Raw genomic sequence first — 25,069 nt, forward strand, 5'->3', positions numbered from 1 at the left:
AGGTGAACTAACTGTTCATTGAATGCTTATCCAGAAACATATTCCCAGGTACCTGATGCTGATTGCTGCTGACTGCTATAATGGTGCTTCTAACTAAATTTATTAATATCCTTTATTATTCCCACAGTATTGAATTTGTGAATAAATTCACACATAACTTTTATGTTTTTCTTCAGTTGTGAGCCCAAGAGCACAGTTCCTTTTCATGTGTTTCATGTTTGTGTATATTATACAGAGGAAATAAACTGATCTTTTTAAGTAATTTCAGCATAAAAATAGTTAATTGAAAACCATTATGAGATAGTATAATACGGACACTAGTTTTATAGTAAATTTCTTATCATTTTAGTAGAATTTTTTTAAAGATTTTATTTGACAGAGAGAGAGAGAGAGAGAGAGAGAGAGATCACAGGTAGGCAGAGAGGCAGGCAGAGAGAGAGGGGGGAAGCAGGCTCCCTGCTGAGCAGAGAGCCCAAACCGGAGCAGAGAACCCACTGAACCACCCAGGTGCCCCTCATTTTAGTAGAATTTTAAACTCAGGTGTTTTCTGCTTGTGGGATGAATCAAACTTGTAAAATACTTTATGCAAGGAATGATTTTTTGGAAAGGGATTTGAAAAATGAGACCATTTGGGCATGTGTGTCTTCAGGGAAAATTTAGTTTCAAGTGTTAAGATAATATGGTAGTAAGCTACAAGGAGAGGATGATCTAGTAAGTTTTCCATTCATTCTATTCTCTAAGGGCTATTGTCAGAAAAGCAGTTCATCTGCTCAGTAATTTTTGAAAAAGCCTTCTTTTTAATTTGGCAAGATAAATATTTTAAGCTTTCCCTCTAGTTATTCATTAAAAGTAAATAAAAAATAAAATGAAGTGTGTTTTAAACTTGAATTTCTTTGAATGTTTGAGGAAAAAGTCTTATTTAGGGGATTGTATTCAACCTTGTATTGATAATAACTGTATTGTTTATTTTGTGTACTGTTTATTTGCTGTAATCATCCAGAAATGTAGAAATGTAAAAAAGTTAGAAAAAACCTTATAGGATCCTCTTAAAGGATTATGCAATACAGTGCTTATCAAGCATTTTCGTGTGATCTACAGTTTAAAAAAATTAAGGTTTTATATCATATAAATATATGTATATTTATTAGCATATAGCATATAAATATATGTATAAAAGTCAAGCAAAAGTTTCACAAAGTTATGATTACTTTAGATGGGAAATATTTTTTGTTTCAAATGCTGCCTTGATCTTCACTTTGAAAAAAAAAATCCTTATCTTGTCTGTCCTTTGGCATGATGCAGTCTCCTTCCTGTGTGATGTCCTTAGTTTATCATAAATCACAAAGCCTTGTTTAATCTTAAAAAGTAGCTAAGTACTGTACTGCTTTAAGACATTTAATGTGTTTGTGTCTTGCTGTTAAATATGGGCCCAACTGAGTGTGGTGTGAAATTATTGATGGGGCTTCTCTTTTTGACCCAGATTGTGGAATGCAGAGTGGTTGAACCTGCATTGGATTCCACAATCAGAAAGATAATAATGCTGTTCAGGTACTTAGAGCTGAGAAATTACTAATGGCCATTTTTTATCCTCTTAACCAGACAGTCTTATACATTTAATACATAGTAGGTGTGTACATTTTGAATAAATTTAACATAAAGATAGTATTAGCCCAGGGCACCTGGGTGGCTCAATGGGTTAAGCGTCTACCTTCAGCTCAGGTCATGGTCTCAGGGTCCTAGGATTGAGCCCTGCATCAGGCTCTCTGTTCAGCAGGGAGCCTGCTTCACCCTCTCTCTCTCTGCCTACTTGTGATCTCTCTCTGTCAAATAAATAAATAAAATATTTTTTTAAAAAAAGATGGTATTAGTCCAATGCTCTGTTATGTCCTTATAATTACAGTACATATGAAAGTGCACCATCTTAAGATTTCTGTAATATACAAGTCATATAATAACAATAGTTTCTTTTCCTTTAAATATTCCTAATATTTAAGAATATCCACGAGTGGTCACTGATTAGCTTTATATAAGTATTAGAAAGTAGAATAACTAAAAGATGAGGCAAGGAAAAAGAAAATGAAAAATCTGGAACCACTTACTGAAATACATAAATAATTTTGATGCAGAATTGAAAAAGGAAAGATTTTTTTAAATGAAGGAAACTTGAAATAAATACTAGCTTTTCCAAGAAGTGAAATCATTTTTCCAAAAAAACCACAAATTTTAACAAGTAAAATGGATTCATGCAATTAAAATATGCAACAAGATAATCTCAAATTATTTTTAAAGGAAACAATATTTCTAGATACTACTAGGCTTAGTGATAAACCTCTAATTTAATTTCTCCTCACATATACGGTTTTATTAAAAATGAGCAGGAAAGTGTATTAAATGAGTGATCCATTAATTTTTTTTATTAATCATCTCGAAATTCTATATTTAGCTCTTTATGACTTATTTCTTTCAAGCAAAAGGATTGCTTGCTCTTTCGTGTTATTCATGGTGTTACATGATTGCTATAGCAGGTAGACATATAATTAGCAACCACTGGTCATGTTTTTTCACGTTCTGTCATCTTCCCAGGTTGAAATTTTTCTGAATAATATATATTTTGATAAGTCAGAATCCTCTTTGAATAATCTGTGTTTATGACTAGCTCTGGCCTATTAGAAGACATCATTATTTGTTCTAGTCAGCCCTGAATGTTACTAATCTGATTTTATAGATAGTGAAGCTAATCTAAACTTTCTTATTTTTAATCTGGAACCAGCAAATGGGGTGAGAATTTGGGAATAAGGATGGAGATTATGGTCAGCATAATTGGTGTGCTTTGATTTTCAGCACTGATGTTAGGATCCGATGACTTTTTTGTACTTTTAAAATAGTCTTAAAATTAATGTGATTGACATTCCCCACTGAGTTTTCATGTAATAATTATATTTGCTTTTCAAAAATGAGTTACTAATTGCTTTTTCTTAAGTATAAGCACTGAATTGCTTTTAAATATAGTTTAATTTTTTTTAAGATTTTATTTATTTGACAGAGACATAGTGAGAGAGGGAAGACAAGCAGAGGGAGTGGGAGAGGGAGAAGGAGGCTTGCTTCCCTCATGAGAGGGGAGCCCGATGTGGGGCTCAATCCCAGGACCCTAGGATCATGACCTGAGCCAAAGGCAGATGCTTAATGACTGAGCCACTCAGATATACCTAAATACAGTTTAATTTTTAAAACATTTTCTTGTTATGACGGAAAAGTATTTGAAATTTTATTAAAATAATTTTTGTAGTTCTGATGTTAAAGTTATTTTAATATTTGAATACTGAATAATAAAGTTTATTTGGCATTTATTAATGAGAACATATTGGTAAGTATTTGTCAAAAATACAATATCCTTCATGCAACTCTAGGAATTTGAGTTCAGGTATTTAAGATTAGGACAGATCATGGTTTTTGTGCTGGTTTAGTTTATTTATTTGCCTTAGCCAAGTCAAATTTCCACATTTTATGCCTAAATTTTAAAAGTATCATATTAAGACAAACAGAATCAAAGAATAAATGCTACAAAACTATGACTTTGATAATAATAACAAAGTAATATTTATATATCTATATCTGACTGTTTTTACTCAAAATGTGAACAATGTACATGAATCCATATTTCAAAGAAGTTGAGTGTGTATATTTTTCAACTATGCAAATCTAAATATATTTTAAATGGTATTGTTTTATTAACTATTACTTATGTTATAAGAAGTAGAAATTTAGAAAACATGCACATGCAGGTTTGCCTTCAGTGTTTTAGAAATGTTAGTTTGGTTTTGAAGTTGGTTTTCAGTGTTTTTATGTCTGTTTGAAAACTTTCCTCTCTAGAAATGATCAGCTTTGTCACAAAAGACCCAGTAGCAATGGCCGAGATCAAGTTTCTCTCTAGAATAGTGCCATTTGAATGTTACAATGTTTGAGACTTGTGTGTGTGCTTTTTTTTTTTTTTTAATTTAACAAATGAAATCATTGTTGGCATCCCTCTTTTAAGAAGGCTATGGTACATTGCATGGCCATACTTGGCTAGTGCTTACTCTAGCTCTGAAATATAATTAACTACTGATGGGAATAGAAAAAGCATCTGACTTAAAGATGCCATTTTTTCCATCCCAGTATGTGAATCAAATCCAAATCCAACTACCTTAATCCTTGTAACATAATAAAGCTCAAAATGCAAAATGCAAAATCTACCTCGTTTATAACCAGGACTGTTCCTCATAGCTGACGAATAATGATTATGGGAATGCAATATAATCTTTTCTGTATGAATTATTTTATTAGCAGTTAGATAACATTGGCAGCATTGCCTTGCCATTTAGTTTTAGAGGTTTCTAATAACTGATATTTTGAGGTATAACTCATTCTTTTTCTGCTAAAAAAGTTCCTTGTGATAGGAAAAGAATTCTTTGAGGATAATGGGTCAGTCACAAATTTCAGATTATTTTTCTTATTCATTTATCTATTGTTGGTTAACAACTCCCACTCCAAACTTAGTGGCTTAAAACAATATCAGTTTACTACTTCTAATTGCTCTGCGGACTGACTGGATTCATTTGGATAGTCGTTCTACTCCACATGATGTAACTGAGGTGATAATTGCATTTCCCTTCAGCAGTGAGCTCTGCTAGCAGTGGAATGTCAACATGGCCCTCATCCTCCAGGGTTTCTCTCCATGTGGCCTCTTGTCTAAGTCTATCCCAAACTTCTTTTTAGCATAGCATGTGGTTTCTAAAAGGACAACTCCAATGTATAAGAGTTTATAAAGGCTCTGTTTGCATCACACATGCTGATCACGCAAAGCAACTCACATGGCCAAACCCAGAGTCAGTGTGGGAGAGGACTACGTAAGGACATGAATATTAATAGACATTGATAGACATGGTCTATTGGAACCACCAATGTAATAGGCTGCCACATCTCCATAATAAATTCTAGTAGAGAACAGCAGGTAGTGAGTATAGTTGAAGGGAAGAATGAGAAGTAGTATAATTTGAACCAAATGATATGTTGTATAAATAATTTCACAAAATTATACTTACCATCCTTGATTGTATTTAGAGGATGTTGTTAGGAAATAAACAGGGAGGGAAGTATGTGCGATTGAAACAAGTGACTTTGTATGCTATTAGTCTTTTTTTGAAAGATAATAAATCTTCGTAAAAGAATATGTTCACTTTCTTTTGGTAGAAATGTTCTTAATATGTGTCATCAAAATAGATAAGATGTACCTAATAAGCAATTTTAACGTGCTTCTATTTAGAATTTAATTCTTCTCGTCTTTCCCTTTTCTCCCTTACATACCCATCTCCACTTCCTAACACCCGCACACACACATACCTCTGTCTCTTGCCATGTTATCATAGTATCCATGTCATTGGAATGTTAATTTTGGAAACAAATAGTTAAATTTATGGTATATTACACATTGTGCAAGTTTTCCAGATCCTTTAACTAATTAGGATTTTTGGTACATTAAATGTCCTATCAGGTAAAATAGCTGAGTCATTGGATATTCTAACATTCCTAATTTGAAGAGGAGCTTAACCGTTTTCTAGGGATTTAGGGACTGCATAGAAAGACAAATGTGGCTGGTGTTGGCTCTGTATCTTAGATATCATCTAGCTGTCTCTATATCCCCCAAACTACAGCATCACATTTTAAACTTTCTAAACTCAAAATATTTTTCTTTTTGTGTGAGTGCTTTTTTTTCTCTTAACACTGCTTTTCATTCTCTAGTCTAATATTAACTATTTCTTCCTCTTTAATTCTTTTTTAAATATTATTTTATCCTGACAAACTAATTTGTACTCTATGTCTTGGGGTGAGGAGAAGTAGTTCATTGACAGATGTACTTAGGGAGTCTATATAGTATTCTGAGCAAGAACCAGGTCTTTGGAATACTCCAGCTCTGGTTTACAGTCCTAGCCTGGCCAATTGCTAGCTGTTAAACCTTGGAAGTTTCTTTCACCTCTTCAGGTCTATGCATATTCATTTGCAAAACATGATGGGAAAAGGTCTTATATATTAACTAAAAAAACTCTTGAAAAAATTATTTGCATTGTTTTGACATAGTAAAGACTAGTTATTATATCTTTTAACCCCCTAAATGAAAAGGTATTTTAAAATAAATAGAAAGCTTCTTTTGCACTTAAATAAAATTAATTTCTCAGATAATTACAATGTCCTGTTTAGTCCTCTTTGGCCCCTTTTTGGGACCAGTACTTAACTAGAAACTGCAGTGAAATCATACAGGAATGTAGGACCAGAAGAGAAAGCAGTGATCCCATGATAATTTGAATGCAAATGACCAAATGAATAACATATGAGGGGGAGAAAGAAAAAGAATTAGGCCATGGGTCAACTGAATTTTGGAAACATTTTAGCCTCAGGAACACCTTTTCTCCCCTTATAAGTCTAATACTGAATGCCCTAGAATTTTAAATTTTATCCTGGATAAGAACTGTTACATGGTTACCATTTATGAAAACTCATTTATTCATAAACTTTATTTTACATTTAAACAAACTTCTGAAAAGAATGACTACCAGGATATATCATAACCTGTGTTCTCAAATGCTTTTCTCATTATCTTCTTTATTGTTTCTGTCTGAAAACCTCTTAATGATGACTGTGATTAAGTTAATTGTGTCCACCCATACATATATACAGTTTATGGCAATACAAAGAGCAGTCATAGCAAGAACATAGTGCAGTATGTTTCAACATGGAGCAGCCACAGTCCTCTCAAGGCTGGCCATGTCTGCAATCTTGGGCTAACATCTCTGGTGAACAGAATATCTTGTATTTCCTTCGGCATGGAAATGAATTGACAGTTACTTATAGAGAGAAACTATTGTGAGTTTTGTGAAAGTAAACACAGATTCAACCCATGGCAAACTGTTAAAAAAAGACAAACCATGAGAGACTATGGACTCTGAGAAACAAACTGAGGGTTTTGGAGGGAAGGGGGGTGGGAGGTTGGGTGAGTCTGGTGGTGGGTATTATGGGAGGCACTTATTGGATGGAGCACTGGATGTGGTGCATAAACAATGAATCTTGGAACACTGAAAAAAATTTAATTTAATTAAAAAAGAGGGAAAGGATGGAAGATGGATACTTTTTATTGACTGAAATGGCTTGAAGATAAAAAGGTAATATCTGTGGTGTGTAAGACATTGTCTTCAGACTACATAAACATATCATCAATTCTGAAAATGATAGAGTTCAAAGTCTCTAGAGGAAACCAACCCATCCTTAGAGTAGTTGTAAAAGTGGAACATCCATGCAAAGATGAAATTATATAGTTTGGTTAATAAATGGAAAATTGTGATGATCGCATTTAGTTTTGTTTTCCAGTTCTTTAAGAGTGGAAAGAGGTAGAGAGATCATAAGGAAGGAAGGAATAAAGGAAAGAAGGAAATGTGTACACATTTATCCCCAGTAAAGATGATGTTAGTTTTTTCTGCTGTATCAACAAACTCACTCACTTGTAATTGATCTCACCCGGTCAAATGGCTGGTTAGAAATAGTGGAGGTTGTTTTGGAATTGTGTGATGCAAAAGTAGTGAACTTGGGCCAAACAGTTTATCCTTAAGTAATTATTATGTGTTTGCTGGCTAAATACTTTTGTGAAACTAGTCTTCACCAAAACCAATATACGTTGATCATTAGGCTTGCATCCGAGCAACTCTTAACTTTTTAAAAAATAATGTACTTCTAAATGATGATGTGCAATTATTAATAAGAAAGTGATAATCATACTAAGAAGATTTTATTCCAAATAGAACCAGAAAGTAATATTTCTCCAGTTGTACCTGAAATTTCCACTTCTGTTTAGCTCTACAACCCTTTGATCTGAAAACCTGAGATCCCCATCTCCACTTCAAGTTTTTATTTTGAGACAGTGGAAGAAAGAAAGAATCATTTCCTCCTGCTCACATTGTGATTTTACCTCTCATTTTAACTTCGATAGGATGGAAATCATCTTTCTTTCATCAAATAACTGTCTGACTTAAGTAGACATACCATTCATTGGGCTTATTTAAACACAGGTTGTGTTACAGATGCTCAGTGAGATAGGTATCTGTGAGACTATGTCATTCAAGAAAGCCACTGAATTACCTGTTATCACCTCACTTTCCTTACTGTGCTGAATGACTATGAACAGAATGCATCACTGAGATAACTTTCGGTTTTCTTTGGCAGTGTAAGTTTAAACAAAGGTAGTGGGCATCTTTGATATTGGTAAACTGAAGAATACCCTTCACACAATTAAAGTTATGGAAGAATTGTTTGATATTAATAGTTTTATTTTAGGTGTATGTAGGTATATTGAGCTTTGGTGGCAGTGGTGGGGGGACTTGGAAGAATGCCTAGCACATAGTATAGTAAGTGCTCAAAGCAATTATATGAAAGACCATCTACCATTTGTCAGGTCTCTGGGAGGGATTAAATAAACCTGTGAAATACGATAACAATGGTAGTAATGATGAGAAAGAAATTCTGTATAATGGAACAAAAAGTCTTTCGTTCTTTACCTTAGAAAGGTTTCTAAAGAGAGATTCAAAAAAAAATTTTAATAGCGGCCCGAGGATGGTGTCTGAAGGGGATGGAACTAGATTGTAAAGAATGGACATTAAGTCTGTGACCTTGAGAATTTCATGGGTACTGCAGACTCCCTCTGTAGATCATTAGAGTTTGTGTGACAATCTAAATGTTCTTCGGAAGACACATTTTCTATGGGGTGGTTGTCATTGCATGGGGAACATGCGAAGGACCAGTGGTAGTAGAAATCATTATCCTTTTGTGGTGACTTTTCAAAAGCAGTTGTGTCCTGCAGGTTTGTTGCTTTTTCTGCCCTCTGTTGCTCCCAGTGAAGGCCAAGCCACTTCAGGTGATTTAGATAAATAGGAAGCATAACCATCTATGGGGATGCATTGGGGGAGGCAGGGGACTTGTGCAAAAATAAATAGCAGGAAAAGCAGTATGTAAGTTATATATGTATAGTTTACTTTAGAATTACAGGAGATAATGAGTGTTTTCCATTCAGAAGAGCAAAATATTTGTTTTGGATAGCTATCAGTGAAAGTCTAGCTCATTGGAAAAATTGAAGTGGTATTAATTTGAGGAACTAGTAGATTTTTTTATTAGAAGTTCTACTTATGTATTTTTGGCTGACTTGGTAAATGGATTTTGGTGACTTAAGTTTAGAAGTAGCATAATAAAAACTCTGTTGACAGGTTGGCCAGGGAATGCTATGTAGAAACTCTCTCCACCTCCACCAAAAAAAGGTGGGGGCAGGGAGAGCAGAAGTCCTAGAACCTGGTAACTTCAAATAGATATATTTAGTATTATAACAGTCATTAATATTTATTTATACCAGCAACATGTGGATTATTTTACTTTTGTTGTCTCATTTAACCTTCTCAACCATTTTGTAAAGTATAGGTACTGTTGTCATTATAAGTTGATTAATTTGATTAAGCTCACACAAGGGCACCTGGGTGGCTCAGTCAGTTGGGCATCTGGCTCTTGATTTCGCCTCAGGTCATGATTTCAGGGTTGTGGGATGAAACCCCACATTGGGCTCTGCATTGAGTGTGGAGTCTGCTTAATTAAGATTCTCTCTCCCTTTCCTTCTGACTCTGCACTGAGTGTGGAGTCTGCTTAATTAAGATTCTTTCTCTCTCCCTCTCCTTCTGACTCTCCCTCTCCTGCTTGCCCTCTCTCCTCTCTCTCTCTCTTAACAAAAGAAAAAAAAAAGAAAAAGAAAAAGATTAACTCTACACAGTACTAATAATCAGAACCAGAATCTAAACCTTGGGTTTGTCTGAACCCAAGCCTTGTTATAAAGAATACTAGTTATCAGAGCATAGAAAAAAGATGTTGCCAGCACTTTTAGTTAGGATACAGAAGCCCAGTAGAAGTCTGGTTTAATGTTCATCATTGGCATATGTATAACATAAACTTTTTTCTCCCCCCGCCTTTTTTTTAGTGCGACTTCATGACAGCATATCAGAAGAGGGCTTCCATTATTTGGTGTTTGATTTGTAAGTACAACATACTTTGTGTTCATTTATTTTTGCTTTTTGAAGACCATTTTGAATTAAATGATTTTTTTTCTAATTTGCAGTCTAAATTAATGACCCTAGATTTTATTTAGATGTTCTTCAAATAGCATTAACTCTAATTCTTTTGAAAAAATGTGACTGTTCAGGAGTGTTTATTTAAAACTTACATTAATCTTCATAACTGAAACAGGAGTCGGTTTGAATTGTTCACTGTGATACCATAAGCAGTTCTCAGTTTTATCTCTGGGCATACAAATGGCTGATATGAGCTAATTTTCCATTGAATTTTTTGGACTTTTTATGATTTATTATCTTATATAAAAAGAACCATAGCTAACATCATACTAAGTAGCGAAAAACGAGGGAATTTTTCTCTTAAGATCAGAAACAAGGAAGTTCACTTCACCAGTTTTATTCAACATAGTCTGAAAGTCCTCACCATAGTAATCAGATAAGAAAAAGAAATAAAAGGCATCCATATTGGTAAGGAAGAAGTAAAACTTTCACTATTTGTAGGTGACATGATACCATACATAGAAAACCCTAAAGACTCTACCAAAAAACTATTAGAAGTAATAGTCAAGTTGCAGAGTACAAAATTAATATGCAAAAATTGGTAGCATTTCTATACACTAATAACAAAGTAGCAGAAAAGGGAAATTAAGAAAACAGTTCCATTTACAAATGCGCCAAAAAGAATAAAATGCCTAGGAATAAACTTAATCAGGACAGTGACCTGTACTCTGAAAACTATAAAATACTGATGAAAGAAATTGAAAACAACACAAACAAATAGGAAGATATTCCATGCTCTTGAATTGGAAGAGTTAATATTGTTTAAATGTCACTACTACCCAAAGCTATCCATACTTTCAGTGCAATCCCTATCAAAATACCAGCAGCATTTTTCACAGAACTAGAACAAATAATACTAAAATTTGTATGGAACCACACATACAAAAATAACAAAACAAAACAAAAAACTGAACAGCCAAAAGAGGCTTGAGAAAGAAGAACAAAGGTGGAGGTATCACAGTCCCAAATTCCAAGACATGCTACAAAACTGTAGTAATCAAAACAGTATGGTACTGGCCCAAAAAGACACATACATCAGTGAAACAGAGAGCCCAGAAATAAACCCATATTTATGTAGTCAATTAATCTATGGCAAAAGAGGCAAGAATATACAATGGGACAAAAGCCAGTCACTTCAGTAAGTGGTGCTGAGAAAATTGGACAGCTACATGCAAAAGAATGAAACTGGACCACTTCCTAACACATACATAAAAATAAACTCAACATGGATTAAAGCCCAGTAACTTCGATATCAGTCATAGCAACATTTTTCTAGATATGTCTCCTAAGGCAAGGGAAGCAAAGGCAAAAATAAACTATTAGGCTACATCAAAATAAAAAGCTTTTGCACAGCAAAGGAAACCATTAGCAAAAGTAAAAAAATGATGCTTACTGAATGGGAAAAGGTATTTTCAAATGGCATATCCAATAATGGGTTAATATCTAAAATATATAAAGAGCTTTTACAATTCAACCCCAGAAAACCCAATCCAATTAAAAAATGGATAGAGGATCTGAATAGACATTTTTCCAAAGAAGACATCCACATGGTCAAGGGTCACATGTAAAGATGCTCAGCAGCACTCATCATCAGGGAAACACAAATTAAAACTGCAGTGACATACCACCTCACCTTTCAGAATGGCTAAAACCAAATACACAAGAAATATTAAACGTTTATGAGGATGTAGAGAAAAAAGAACCCATGTGTACTGTTGGTGGGAATGTAAAAATTGGTGCAGCCATTCTGGAAAACAGTATGGAGGTTCCTCCAAAAATTAAAAATAAAAATAACATAAGATCTAATAATTCCACTCTTGGGTATTTATGCAAAGAATGTGACAGCCCTAATTTGAAAAAAAAATAAGCTCACCTATGTTTATTGCAGCATTGTTTACAGTAGCCAAGATATGGGAGAAATTTAAGTGTCCATCAGTAGATAAATAGATAAACAAGATGTGTGTATATATGTACACACACACACACACACACACACACACACAAAATAGAACATTACACTGCAACAAAGAAAGGATGAGGTCTTGAGAAAGACAAATACCATGTGATTTTATTTGCATGTGTAATGTAAAAAACAAAAGTGAATAAACAAACAAAAAGCAGATTCAGAGAACAAATTGATGGTTGCCATAGGGTGGGGGGAGTGTGTGGAAAGGAAGGGTAAAATGTATGAAGGAGAGTGGAAGATACAGGATTCCAGTTATAGAATGAATAAATCACAGAAATAAAAGACATAGGGGAATATTTTCAGTGATATTGTAATAGCGTTGTATGGTGACAGATTGTAGGTAAACTTATGAGCATAGCATAATGTATGGAGATGTTGAATCACTATGTTGTATACTTGATACTAATGCAACATTGTGTGTCAAATAAAAAATATTGAAAGTGAACTATAATTTAAATAATGGAAAAAGACTAAAAGTAGGGTCCTTGAAGTTGGTTAATTCAGGGGTTCAACAACAGTATCAGATGTCCATCTTTTAATTACTTGGCTTTGTTCTCAAATTGGTATGGTTCAAGGTATTATATATGACATGCTAATGTCCATTGAAAGACATTGTCTCTTGTTCTTTATAAGAGTGAAAAATTTACCCAGTAAATGTTTCATTTCCTCTCACTGGCTAGGATTAGGTCATATATCATTTGACATAGTAATTTCACTTCTAGAAATGTAATCCATGGAAATCATATCCTAAATTTAGATAAAACTTTATACCAAAAGATGTTCATTGCATCAGCTTTTATAATGGGGAAAAAAAGAAAAAAAGGCAACTTAAGGATCCAATAATAGAGAAATAGTTGCATAATTATGGTAAATTCATATGCTGGACTACTGTCCAGCATTACATGAAAATGGGAAATAGATAAGAAAAAGATATTTTTTGTAATATGACTCTAAAGGAAGGTTAGTGTTAGATCTGGTTGATTCAGCCCTTCAATGATGTAGTTAAGAAATCAAGTTTTTTCTGTCTTTTTGTTTGTGCTCTGTAGTATGTGAGTTTATTCTCAGGTTGGCTGCCACATTTTCAGATATTAGTGACTTTCACAGTGAGAAAAATGGATAGTATTAATGCCATTGCATATGTTTTTATCCTTTCTCAGCAGTCCCTCAGGAGATAATCTGTTAGTGAATCCCTGCTATTTATTTATTTATTCACTTATTTATTTATTTTAATGAATCCCTGTTTAGAGTTTCTTCTTATGCCCCTGCCTGAATCAGGTATTGATGAGGGAATGGAACTACAACAATTGGCTTTGAGCAACTATAAATTTAATATGTAGGTCTTGGGAGGGAACTGGCTTCTCTTGATTCACCATGTGCATGGTCAGGTAAGATCTAAATCATGGCTTCGTTAACAAGAAAATAGGAGAGTTTTGCATATTAGGTAAGCAGCCACGTGTGTCTACCATGTTCATGATGAGTGTGTGCTGGAGAATGGAGACTGAAGCTCTGATTATGCACAGCCCCACTGTAGTGCTCTTCTCCATGGCTTGTTCACATGCCTGTAGTTTGGCACCACTCCATATTGCACTAGTCCTTCCTCTTCGGTCCTTTCTCAGAACTCGTATTTTTACTTTCTCCATTGTCCTTTCTTCCATTCTCATGTTGTAAGATCCTTTTATTTTTTAATGATTTCCTTTCTTCCTTACTTTCTTAGCCATTTTTTTCAGAGTAGATATGCTAGCAACAAATTACTTTCCTTTTTCTAAGAATGTCTTGATTTCCCCCTTAACTCCTTTTTTCTAGATAAAGAATTCTAGGTAAACAGTTATATTCTTTTACTGTTACATCAATTCCTTCTGTATTCTCTGATTTCTGATGAAAAATCTTTTGTCATTTTGTTTTGCCCCTAAAAGTAAGGTGTTCTTTCTCTCCAGCTGCTTTAAAGATTTTTTTTCATTGCCTGTAGTTTTTAGAAGTTTGACCATGATGTGTCTTGGCTTAGATTTCTTAAGAGTTTATCTTATTTTGTGTTCACTTAACCTCTTGAATATACAGGTTTATGTCTTCTGCCAAACTTGGGAAATGTTTAGACATTGTTTTTTTTAATACATTTTTTTACCCTTGCCTTCTTTCTCTTCTCCTTCCGGAACTTGATAACATGAATGCTAGATCCTTTGTTATAGCCATATAAATTCCTGGGGCTCTGTTCATTTTTATCTTCTTTTTTTCTCTTGTTCACATTAGAAAATTTATACTGTTTTCTTCAAGTTGACTGATCCATTTTTTCCTCACTCTGCTGTTGAATGCATCCATTTCAGTTATTGTATTTTTTTCAGTTCTACTACAGACTGTTGGTTTTTCTATAAATTCTCTGTCTTTGCTGAAACTTCCTATTTTTTCTGGTCAACTGTGTTTTTAATTACTCATGGAAACATTTTATTAGGCTGATCAAAAATCCTTGTCAGATAATTCCAACTAGATTGTCATCTTGATGGTGTTGGTGTTGGCATCTGTTCATTGTTTTTTTCTCATTCATATAGAAATTTTCTTGGTTCTTGATATAAGCAGTGATTTTGTATTATATCTTAGACATTTTGGGTATTATTTTATGAGACTGAGGATCTAATTTTAATCTTGTTAACAGGCCTCCTCTGATAACACATTGGCAGGAGTTATTAGGTACCATCTTACTACTTTCAGGTGGAAGTAGAAGTCCAGGTTTCCTATTTAGCCTCCCATGGCACCCCAGGGGTATTCCTCCTCACTGCTGGGCAGGGCTTGGGAGAACAGGGAATTTTTTTTTTTTTAATGCATTTAGTTAGACAAATGTATCTACCCTATTTTTTTTCAGACCTGTTGTTATTTCTTAATAGATTTAATTTGTTAGCTATCCTTTGCTATATAAATCTTGGATATAGTATTATAAACTGGGATATGTTTTTCATGCTATGATAAATGCTGAAATGAAAAACACTTTTGCTAATGCTCATTTACCTGAGTACCATTATTCAGAATTGGATTTGATAGTGGCTCTATCAGAGAGGATATACTTTCCTATACCCTCTTATGTTCAGTGCATGAAGCCATGTGAATTAGACTAAAGGCAGATGAACAGAATAAAAGGCACATGGTTTTTATTAACATGTGCATGAGAGTTTGTAGAAAAGAAGTGAAACTGAAAGAAGCAGTGAAGGTGTCAAATTCTTGTCTTAGATGATAAAAATTGCTCTTCCCTCCCTGGTACATGGAACAGATACCTTCCTCAAAGAGAAATTTATGCCCTGCTTTTGGGCAGATAAGGGAAAGGTAGAGAACTCTTCCTGTATTTGTTTGTTCTCAGTTGACTTTAGCTCAAAATAGTCTTTTTGCCAAAGTGGTATATTGTAGGGTGGTGTATTCTGATCTGCTTCAGCTTTAAGAAGCACATCAGCGTTGGGTCAGATATAAAAGGGCAATACTCTTCTTCTCAGGCCATACCATATCACTTTTCTATAGTTACTGAGTTATATTCACATTTAAAATTGTATAGTTTTTTATATTATTAAATGGAGAGAATGATAAGAATCACGGAGTTCAGAATAAAGTTTATTTTTGTATGCATCGTATTTTAAATAATTGGTACAGAACATATTAAAAAAGCAGTTCATGTGAATACAAAGTAAGATTTTCAGTTACAGTGGATTGTAATTGTCACAATGATATTTATGTTATTAATGTCTGAAACCAAAGTGTAAGTTTACTTTTTTTTTTTAGAGTTTATTTATTTATTTGTCAGAGAGAGAGAAAGAGCACAAGCAGGCAGAGTGGCAGACAGAGGCAGAGAGAGAAGCAGGCTCCCCACTGAGCAAGGAGTCTGATGTGGGACTTGATCCCAGGACCCTGGGATCATGACCTGAGCCAAAGGCAGATAATTAACCAACTGAGCCCCTCAGGCATCCCCACATTTGAACCATAGTAACATTAAATATGCTACATCAGACAATTGAACCTCTTTTGCTAGACTGAAAAGCTCAGACTCTTTGCAATTGTTCTTCAATGTTTAAAGGTTTGTTTTTTTTTTTTTGTTTTTTTTTTTGACAGACAGAGATCACAAGTAGGCAGAGGGGCAGACAGAGAGAAGGAAGCAAGCTCCCTGCTGAGCAGAGAGCCCAATGTGGGGCTCGATCCCAGGACCCCGGGATCATGACCTGAGCCGAAGGCAGAGGCTTTAACCCACTGAGCCACCCAGGCGCCCCCAATGTTTAAAGTTTTAAAGAGGAGTTATGAGCAGTTTTCATCAGAATTCTTTGCCAGTAAATGAGATTAATGAACTAGTTAAATACAGTCCAATAAAGCACCCAGCTTTAGAGACAGTTGGAAAACAATGGTTTAAAGAATAGATTTTCAGTGACTAAAAAGAGATTACAACAGATGTAATCCCTCTAAATTATCTAATTGTGGTACTTACTCTATAAAGAAAAATAAATGGCTTTAGAAAAATGAATATTTTATACATCAATGAAATACTCATATGGGAAAATTGGAAGTCATTTAGCCAATCAGTTCCAAGATAAAATAACTACTTAAATTCCTAAAGAAGGAATGTTCCTGTGTTTGTCCTTTTGATGATGGTTTTGGCAGTGTGGTACTTGTGCATACTTCCTGTGGAATGTCAGCTATTCACAATCTAATGGGAAGTTCTATTTTTATAGGTGCCCTGAGTTTTCTTCTAATGGAATACTTTTCCCTTTCTAAAAACCAAAACAGAAGAGGCAATGAGTTCACTTAAAAAAAAAACTGTCTTTTTGTTATTTTAAATTTACATTTTTCATTTAGGTACTAGCCACCTTTTCGAACTACACAGCAGTAGTAATCACTTTTGCAAATAGGCTCAGTAATCAGTGGAAAAGACCTGCCTGAAAGCAAAGACCTCTTCACAGCAAATGATGAAATCATCCTTGCTCTGGGTTTGCACTCCGCAGGTTCCCCCCGCCCCCCCACTCCGCGCACACCTCAGCAGCTCAGGGAGATAAGACGTGGATTTATCTGAAATCTAGGGGAAGGCCAGGCAGGGAAATGATGGAGCTAGAATTGTAATCCCTAAGGGAGAGGCCTACAGTCAGAGCCATTGGCCTTAGGCACATAAGGCAGATTCAGTCCATTTCTTTGAGAATAAAGCCTTGACAAGGGCAGTCATCTGAATGTGACATATATATTTCAGGAACTGAATGCCAGCAAAGATTTGTATTATGTGCATGTTGGGTGAATGTATAATGAAGTATGGAAATATCACAGTCCTTTCTAAGTAAATATATAAGAGAATAACACTTGGGTTGAATTTTTTAATCTCAATAGGGAAATAAAATAGATGGATTAGATTAAGGTTTATGGGCAAAAGTGCTGATCCAGGATGAAAAGACTTAAGTTTCAGTCTCAGAGCTACCCAACACTAACAATTTAACATTATATTTTCTCTAATCATTTTTCTCATATGAAATGGGGCTGTGGGACCAGGTGAAAATTTTGTCAGACATCTCTCAAGTCCTTTCCTATTCTGTGAGGCCAGGATGCTGTTTTCATTAATTTGAGATTTCTGGTAGAATTAATAAGGACTCCTGGTGACATTTTTAAATATTGGAAAATTTATTATGCTTTTAAGTTATTAGAGAAAAATTCTATTATTACATCTTTAAAAAGAACTTTCTTTTCCCCTAGCAAAAACACATCTTGGAACATGAAATACTTCTTTCCCCCACCCCCGTTTTAAAGTATTTATGTTTTTGTTCCCACATAAGAAATTATGTTCATCAGGGATGCCTGGGTGGCTCAGTTGGTTAAGCAGCTGCCTTCGGCTCAGGTCATGATCCCAGCGTCCTGGGATCGAGTCCCACATCGGGCTCCTTGCTCATCAGGGAGCCTGCTTCTCCCTCTGCCTCTGCCTGCCATTCTGTCTGCCTGTGCTTGCTCTCTCTCCCTCTCTCTCTCTCTGACAAATAAATAATAAAAAAATAAAATCTTAAAAAAAAAAAAGAAATTATGTTCATCAAATATGTAATGGGTGCCTACTAAATGCAAGACACTATGCCTAACGCTTTAGGAAAAAAGGTAGTGTTTCTGAACATTTTAAAATAAATGTCCCATTTTGATAATTTTAAAATTGAATACTCAGAGAATCTGATGTGCTCCCTCCCTGTATCTCATTTTATCATTTTTATACCAGCCAGAAAGCTTGGTCAGGTTGCCTGCTTTGTAGTTATTACTGGGAAGACATGTATATTTTTCATTTTTACAAATTTGAAGTTATATCAGTATTAAATACTTTTCAGAAACTAATGCCACTTGGACTGGTGAGGAGCTGATTATTATATTGGCAATATCAAGACTAAAAAACTTAAAGAAAAGACACCATTCCCTTTTTGAAGATTTTATAGTTCAGAAAGGGGATTAGACAGCTTTAAAAAAATCTGTAGTATAAACCTAATATGATAGAAGCTGTTAAGAGGTAGGTGAAGTTTGGGAGAAAGAGCCAACATTCACTTAGGAATACGCGCAAATGCAACGGGAAGAACTAAAGTTGAAGCAGACGTAATTATGTCTTTCTCTGTGTCTTCATTCAACAAATGTACCCTAAGTCTGCACTATTCTCTATCAGGCACTGTGGATAAACTGATTGAAGGGAAGGTGAATGACAGTTTTCCCTTCAAAAGAACTAAAAGCAATCTTGTTCTGTTATAGCATTCTTCTAGAATATTTGATTGCATAACCCACAGGTCAGCAATTTTATAAAACACACAAATATAGTGTAATAAGTTTCACAGAGTCTGGGAACACACCTGTGTGTGCCCTCATCATTTGGTCATCTTTATGGTTATTTAGTAAAATTCTTCTCTTATGCTGATAATATTCTGTGTCTCACAAGGAATATATATTCTATTTATATTCTAATGATTATTAAATCTTTTTAGGGGTAGAGGGCTAGTCTGATTTTTCTGAACATCTTTGGCCTGTTAGTCACAGCAAATTTTATCCTTCTTAAAACCTGTTATATTTCATTTGTCTTATATTTGATTTTAGTATTATTTGGTCACATTTGATTTATAACAGTGCATATAGGAAGTAATAGCAAAAATAATTTCCACTCCCTGATCAAAATGTGGAACACACAGATTGAAGATTACTTGATCTATCCGTGCACTGTAAACAGCACTTGAGAATAGGCCTCTGGGTTGAACTCCTGTCAAAAGAAAGAAAACTGAATCAGTAATTATAGCAAAGTATATTTTGTTGTGAGCATGGATAATTGAAGCAAAGAGATCAGATCAGAGGTATGAACCCTGTTAGAAGTTGACTACACTAACATCCAGGTAGAAGATAGTAAGTACCTGAAGTAAGATGTTGGTAGGAACAAAAAAGGAAGTTATAAGGTATAAGCCCTCTGAATATACTTTTTAGAACCAAGTTGAGTCTCTGAATTTTGTTTTTAGATGGCACTTTATATGCAAGAAACAGTCTACTTAAAGTAGAGGATATTTCAAATAACAAAGAAACTCTAATGCTGTAAAGATATTGCATTGCCTTTCTCATTTGGTTTTAGGAAAGTGTTTGAATGAAAATATTTTGGCTATTTTAAAAATAAATGTAATGTCCACTATAGTGGAACTCTCTAATTCTAGAATTATAGAGGGTCACTGGGAAAATACAGCTTTTACAAAGTTATACTAAATAATTTCAGTGTCCTATTAGTTAGAAAATTAATAAAATAGTAATGCATCTGTTGTATTTTTTACATAAAAACATTTATTTGTTTTTTTTTGGGGGGGTGTTATTTATTTATTTGAGAGAGAGTGAGCAAGCACGAGCTGGGGAGGAGGGAGGAGCAGAGGGAGAGGGAGAAGCAAGCCAATTCTCCACGGAGCAGGGAGTCTGACACACGGCTCCACCCTAGGAACCTGAGATCATGATCTAAGCTAAAGGCAGATGTTTAACCTACTGAGCCAGGTGCCCCCAGAAAAACACTTTCAATGACCAGGACATATTATACTTTTAATAGAAAGTTATAGAGATATCTTTTGATTTCTTTCTGAATAGAAAGCAAAGTAAATACTCAGCTTTTGTCATGTACTGTGGTGCTGCTACAAGGTCGCAAACTCAGCTCTTCTACCCACACATCATGGTTCTTTAATGTTCATGGACACTTTCAGTTTGTATGACATAATATATAACCTGTCTCATGAATATTCATTAGTTAATAACCTAAAGGAGAAAGGAGGCTCTTTGTGATGAATACTACCTGATGGCTTCTTTAGAATTTTTGTCAGGGACAATTGTCTTAAATTCCAAAAGGCCAATTTCTTTCTCATTTGTTCATTTTGTAGTTCTTATTCTTTAATAGAAATCTGAATTTCTTGATATTATATCAGCCCCATATTTATGTTTAGGAAGTTGGAGAAATTAGGAATTCAGGATTTTTGAAACTTTATAATATTTATAAAATTGTTTTCTACTTTTAATAAAGTATATTTGTTAGAGCAGTTTTAGGTTCAAAGAAAAATTGAGTATGAAGTACAGAGAAATCCTACATATGCCCATTCCTAATCACGTCCAACCTTGTCACTATTGCCTTTCTGCACCACAATTTGTTATTCGTTACAGCTGATGAATCTACATTTACACATCATTGTTGCCTAGAGTCCATAGTTCACGTTAGGGTTTACTCTTAGAATTGGACTTCAAATGGGTTTTGACTAATGTCATGTCATGTATCCAGCACTGAAGTACTATACAGAATAGTTTTACTCCCGTAAAAATCCTCTGAATCCCACTATCCATCTCATCCTCCTCCCTAAACCCTGGAAACCACTAATCTTTTTACTGATTCCATAGTTTTGCCTTTTCCAGAATGCCATATAGTTAGAATCAGACAGAATATAGCCTTTTTCAGATTAGCTTCTTTCACTTAGCAATATGCATTTAAGTTTCCTTCAGGTCTTTGAATGGATTGATATTCATCTCTTTTTGCACTGAATAATACCCCATTCTCTAAATGAACCACTGTTTATTTATCTCCTCATCTACTGTAGGACCTGTTGGTTGCTTCCAAGTTTTGGCAGTTCAAATATAGCTGCTATAAATATTCAGGTGTAGGTTTTTATGTGGACGTAAGTTTTCAGCTCCTTTGGGTAATATCAAGGAGCACAATTGCTGGATTATATCTTAAGAGTACGTTTAGTGCTGTAAGAACATGCCAAACTGTCTTCCAAAGTGAGTGTATTATTTACACTCCCACCAGCAATGAATTAGAGTTCCTGTTGCTTCAAATCCTGTTAGCATTTAGCATTTGTTAGTGTTTTGGACTTTGGCCACCCTAATGGATGTGTAGCAGTATATCATTGTTGTTTTAATTTGCAATTTCTTAATGACATATGATGTGGAGCATCTTTTCATATGCTTATTTTCCATCCATGTCTTTGGTGAGATATCTTTTCAGGTCTTTTGCCCATTTTTTTTTTTTTTAAGATTTTATTTATTTATTTGACAGACAGAAATCACAAGTCGTCAGAGAGGCAGGCAGAGAGAGAGGAGGAAGCAGACTCCCTGCTGAGCAGACAGCCCGATGTGGGGCTCTATCCCAGGACCCTAGGATCATGACCCGAGCCGAAGGCAGAGGCTTTAACCCACTGAGCCACCCAGGCGCCCCATTTGCCCATTTTTTAATCGGATTGTTCATTTTCTTGTTTTTGAGTTTTAAGAAGTCTTTGTATACTGTGGATCACAGTCCTTTTTCAGATGTCTTTGCAGATATTTTCTCTCAGTCTGTGACTTATCTTTTCATTTTCTTGACAGTGTCTTTTGCAGAGCAGAAGTTTTTAGTTTTAATGTAGTTTACCTTATCAGTTCTTTCTTTCATGAATCATGGCCTTGATGTTCTATCTAAAAGTCATCCCCATATCTAAGATCACCTATATCTTCTCCTACAGTATCTTCCAGGAGTTTTATAGTTTTGCATTTAGCATTTTGGTCTAAGATCAATTTTGAGTTGATTTTTGTGAATGGTGTAAGGGGTCTGTGTCTAGGTTTTTGTTTGTTTGTTTTTTACATGTGGCTGTCCAGGTTTCCAGCGTCACTTGTTGAACAGTCTGTCTTATTATATTGCCTTTGCTCTTTCATCAAAGATCAATAACTATATATGGGTCTATTTCTGGGCTTTCTGTTTTGTACCATTGATCACTTTGTTTATCCTTTCATTAATACCATACTATCTTGAGCACTGTAGCTTTCTCTCTCTCTCTCTCTCTCTCTCTCTCTCTCTCTTTTTTTTTTTTTTTTTTTTTTGAGAAAGAGTGAGAGTGTGAGGGGCAAAGAGAGAAGGATAGAGAGAATCTTAAGGAGGCTCCATGATAGGCATGGGGCTTCCATGGTAGGCATGGGGCTTAATCGCACAACCCTGAGATCATGACCTGAGCTGAAATCAAGAGTCAGATGCTTAACTGACTGAGCCTCACACATGCCCCTTGATTACCATAGTTTTATATTAAGTATTAAAGTCAGATAGTGTCAGTCTTCCATCTTTGTTCTTCTCTTTTAGTGCTGTATGCTATCCTAGTTTTTTTGGCTATCTGTATAAATTTCAGAATCAGTTTGTTTACATCCGCAAAATAACTTGCTGAGATTTTGAGGGGCATTGTGTTGAATTCATAGATCAAGTTGGTAAGAACTGGCATCTTGACCATGTTGAATCTTCCTCTCCATAGACATAGAATATCTCTCCATCTATTTAGTTCTTCTTTGAGATCTTTTATCAGAGTTTTATACTTTTTCTTACATAGGAAATATTTACATATGTTGTCAGTCTTATACCTCAGTTTTTCATTTTGGGGAAGTGAAATGTAAATGGTAAAGTGTTTTTGTTCTTTAAAATTTTATTTATTTATTTGAGAGAAAGAGTGAGCATGAGCAAGAGGAGGGCCAGAGGGAGAGGGAGAAGCAGGCTCTCCACTGATCAGGGAGCCCAATGCGGGGCTTGATCCTAGGACCCTGAGTTGAAGGTAGGCGCTTGACTGAGCCACCCAGTGCCCCAAATGGTAGTGTTTTTAATTTCAGTTTCACTTGGTCATTTCCAATATATAGGTCATTTCTTAATATAGTAAAGTGATAGACTTTTGTATGTTAACCAGGTATTCTACAATTCGCTATATTTGCTTGTTAGTACCAAAAACTTTGTTGTTGATTCTTCAGGGTTTTTAACATAGACAATCATGTTATCTGTGAACAAAGACTAGTGTATTTCTTCCTTCCCAATTTGTATGTATGTCTTTTATTTCTTTTTCTTGTCTTATTGCATTAATTAGGACTTCCAGTATGATATTGGTAAAAGGAGACATTTTTATCTTGCTCTTGATGTCAGTGGGAAAGCTTCAACTTTCTATTAAATTGATGTCAGCTTGTGATATTTTGTAGATGTTCTTTATCAAGTTGAGGGAGGTCATTTCTGTTCTTAGTTTTCTGAGAGTTATTACCATGAATGGGTTCTGAATTTTGTCAATTTTTTTTTGCAGCAACTAATATGATCATATGATTTTTCTGTTTTTATGTTGATGTGATAGATAGCATTTTATTGATTTTCACATGTTAAACCAGCCTAGTATACTTGAAATAAATCCCTTTTTTAATGATACATAATTCTTTTTATATACTGTTGGGTTCAATTTGTTAATATTTTGATGAGGATTTTGTATCTATGTTGGTCTATAATTTTCTTGTAGTGTCTTTATCATGTTCTGGTGGTAGAGTAATGCTTGCCTCACAGGACCTATTGACATGTATTCACTCTACTTCTGTTTTCTGGCTGAAAATTTAAAGAGCTGGTATTATTTCTTAAGTGTTTGGTATAATTTACCAGTGAATCCATCTAAGCCTATTTTCTGTTTGGGGAAGTTATTAATGATCTGATTTCTGTAATAGATAGGCCTATTTGTATTATCTATTTCTTCTTGTGTGATTTTGGCAGATAGTGTCTTTCAAGGAATTGGTCTACTTCATTTAGGTTATCAAATATGAGGGCATTGAGTTATAATATTTCTTTATTATCCTCTTATTGTCTGTGGTATCTGTAATGATGTCTTCTCTTTCATTTCTGATACTAGTAATTTGTGTCTTCTCTCTTTTTTTCTTAGTTAGCCTGATTATAGGCTTATGCATTTCATTGATCTTTTCAAAGAGCTAGCTTTTTTGCCTTTGTTGATTTTCTCTATTGATTTCCCATTTTCAGTTTTATTGATTTCTTCTCTAGTTTTATTATTTCTTTTCTTCTGCTTATTTTGGATTTAATTTACTCCTTTTTCTTGTTTTTTTAAATGGAAGCTCAGATTATTGATATTATATCTTTCTTTTCAAATACAGGCATTCAGTGCTATGAATTTCCCTATGTGTACTGCATCCCACAAATTTTGATAAGTTGTATTTTAATTTTCATTTAATTCAAAATATTTTTAAGTTTCTCTCAAGAGTTCTTCTTTGATCCATGTGTTGTTTAATCTCTAAGTATTTTAGATTTTTCAGCTATATTTCCAATATTAACTACTAATTTAATTCCATATAGTCTACAAAAGACATTGTATGATCTTTATTCTTGTACACTTGTTAAGGGGTGTTTTATGACCTATATTGTAGTCCATCTTGGTGATTGTTCCATGTGAGCTTGGGAAGAATGTGTATTCTGCTGTTGTTAGATGAAGTAGTCAAAGATGTCAATTATATCCAGTTGATTTATGGTGCTCTTGAGTTCAGCTATGTTGCTAATGATTTTCTGCTTGCTGAATCAGTCTATTTTTGATTCACCTATTTCTTCTATTTCTATCATTTTCTGCCTGGCATATATTAATGTTGTGTTGTTAGACACATGCATATTAAGGATTATTAGAGCTTCTTGAAGATTCAT

The 25,069-nt window shown here is 34.5% G+C and overlaps 1 protein-coding gene across 15 annotated transcripts in view; it reads left to right on the forward strand.

The window, feature by feature from the left end:
* Positions 1-25,069, forward strand: part of LOC111153485 (calcium/calmodulin dependent protein kinase II delta) — a 326,696-nt gene that overhangs the window by 161,526 nt on the left and 140,101 nt on the right. For all 15 annotated transcript variants that reach the window (XM_022512565.1, XM_022512533.1, XM_022512557.1 and 12 more), the window contains exon 4: positions 10,037-10,091. In XM_022512565.1, the coding sequence (XP_022368273.1) occupies positions 10,037-10,091 (55 nt within the window). The remainder of the gene's footprint in view (positions 1-10,036; positions 10,092-25,069) is intronic.

This window comes from Enhydra lutris, unplaced genomic scaffold (assembly GCF_002288905.1).
Source record: "Enhydra lutris kenyoni isolate GAN:26980312 unplaced genomic scaffold, ASM228890v2 scaffoldscaffold3, whole genome shotgun sequence".
In the NCBI taxonomy this organism is placed as follows: domain Eukaryota; kingdom Metazoa; phylum Chordata; class Mammalia; order Carnivora; family Mustelidae; genus Enhydra; species Enhydra lutris.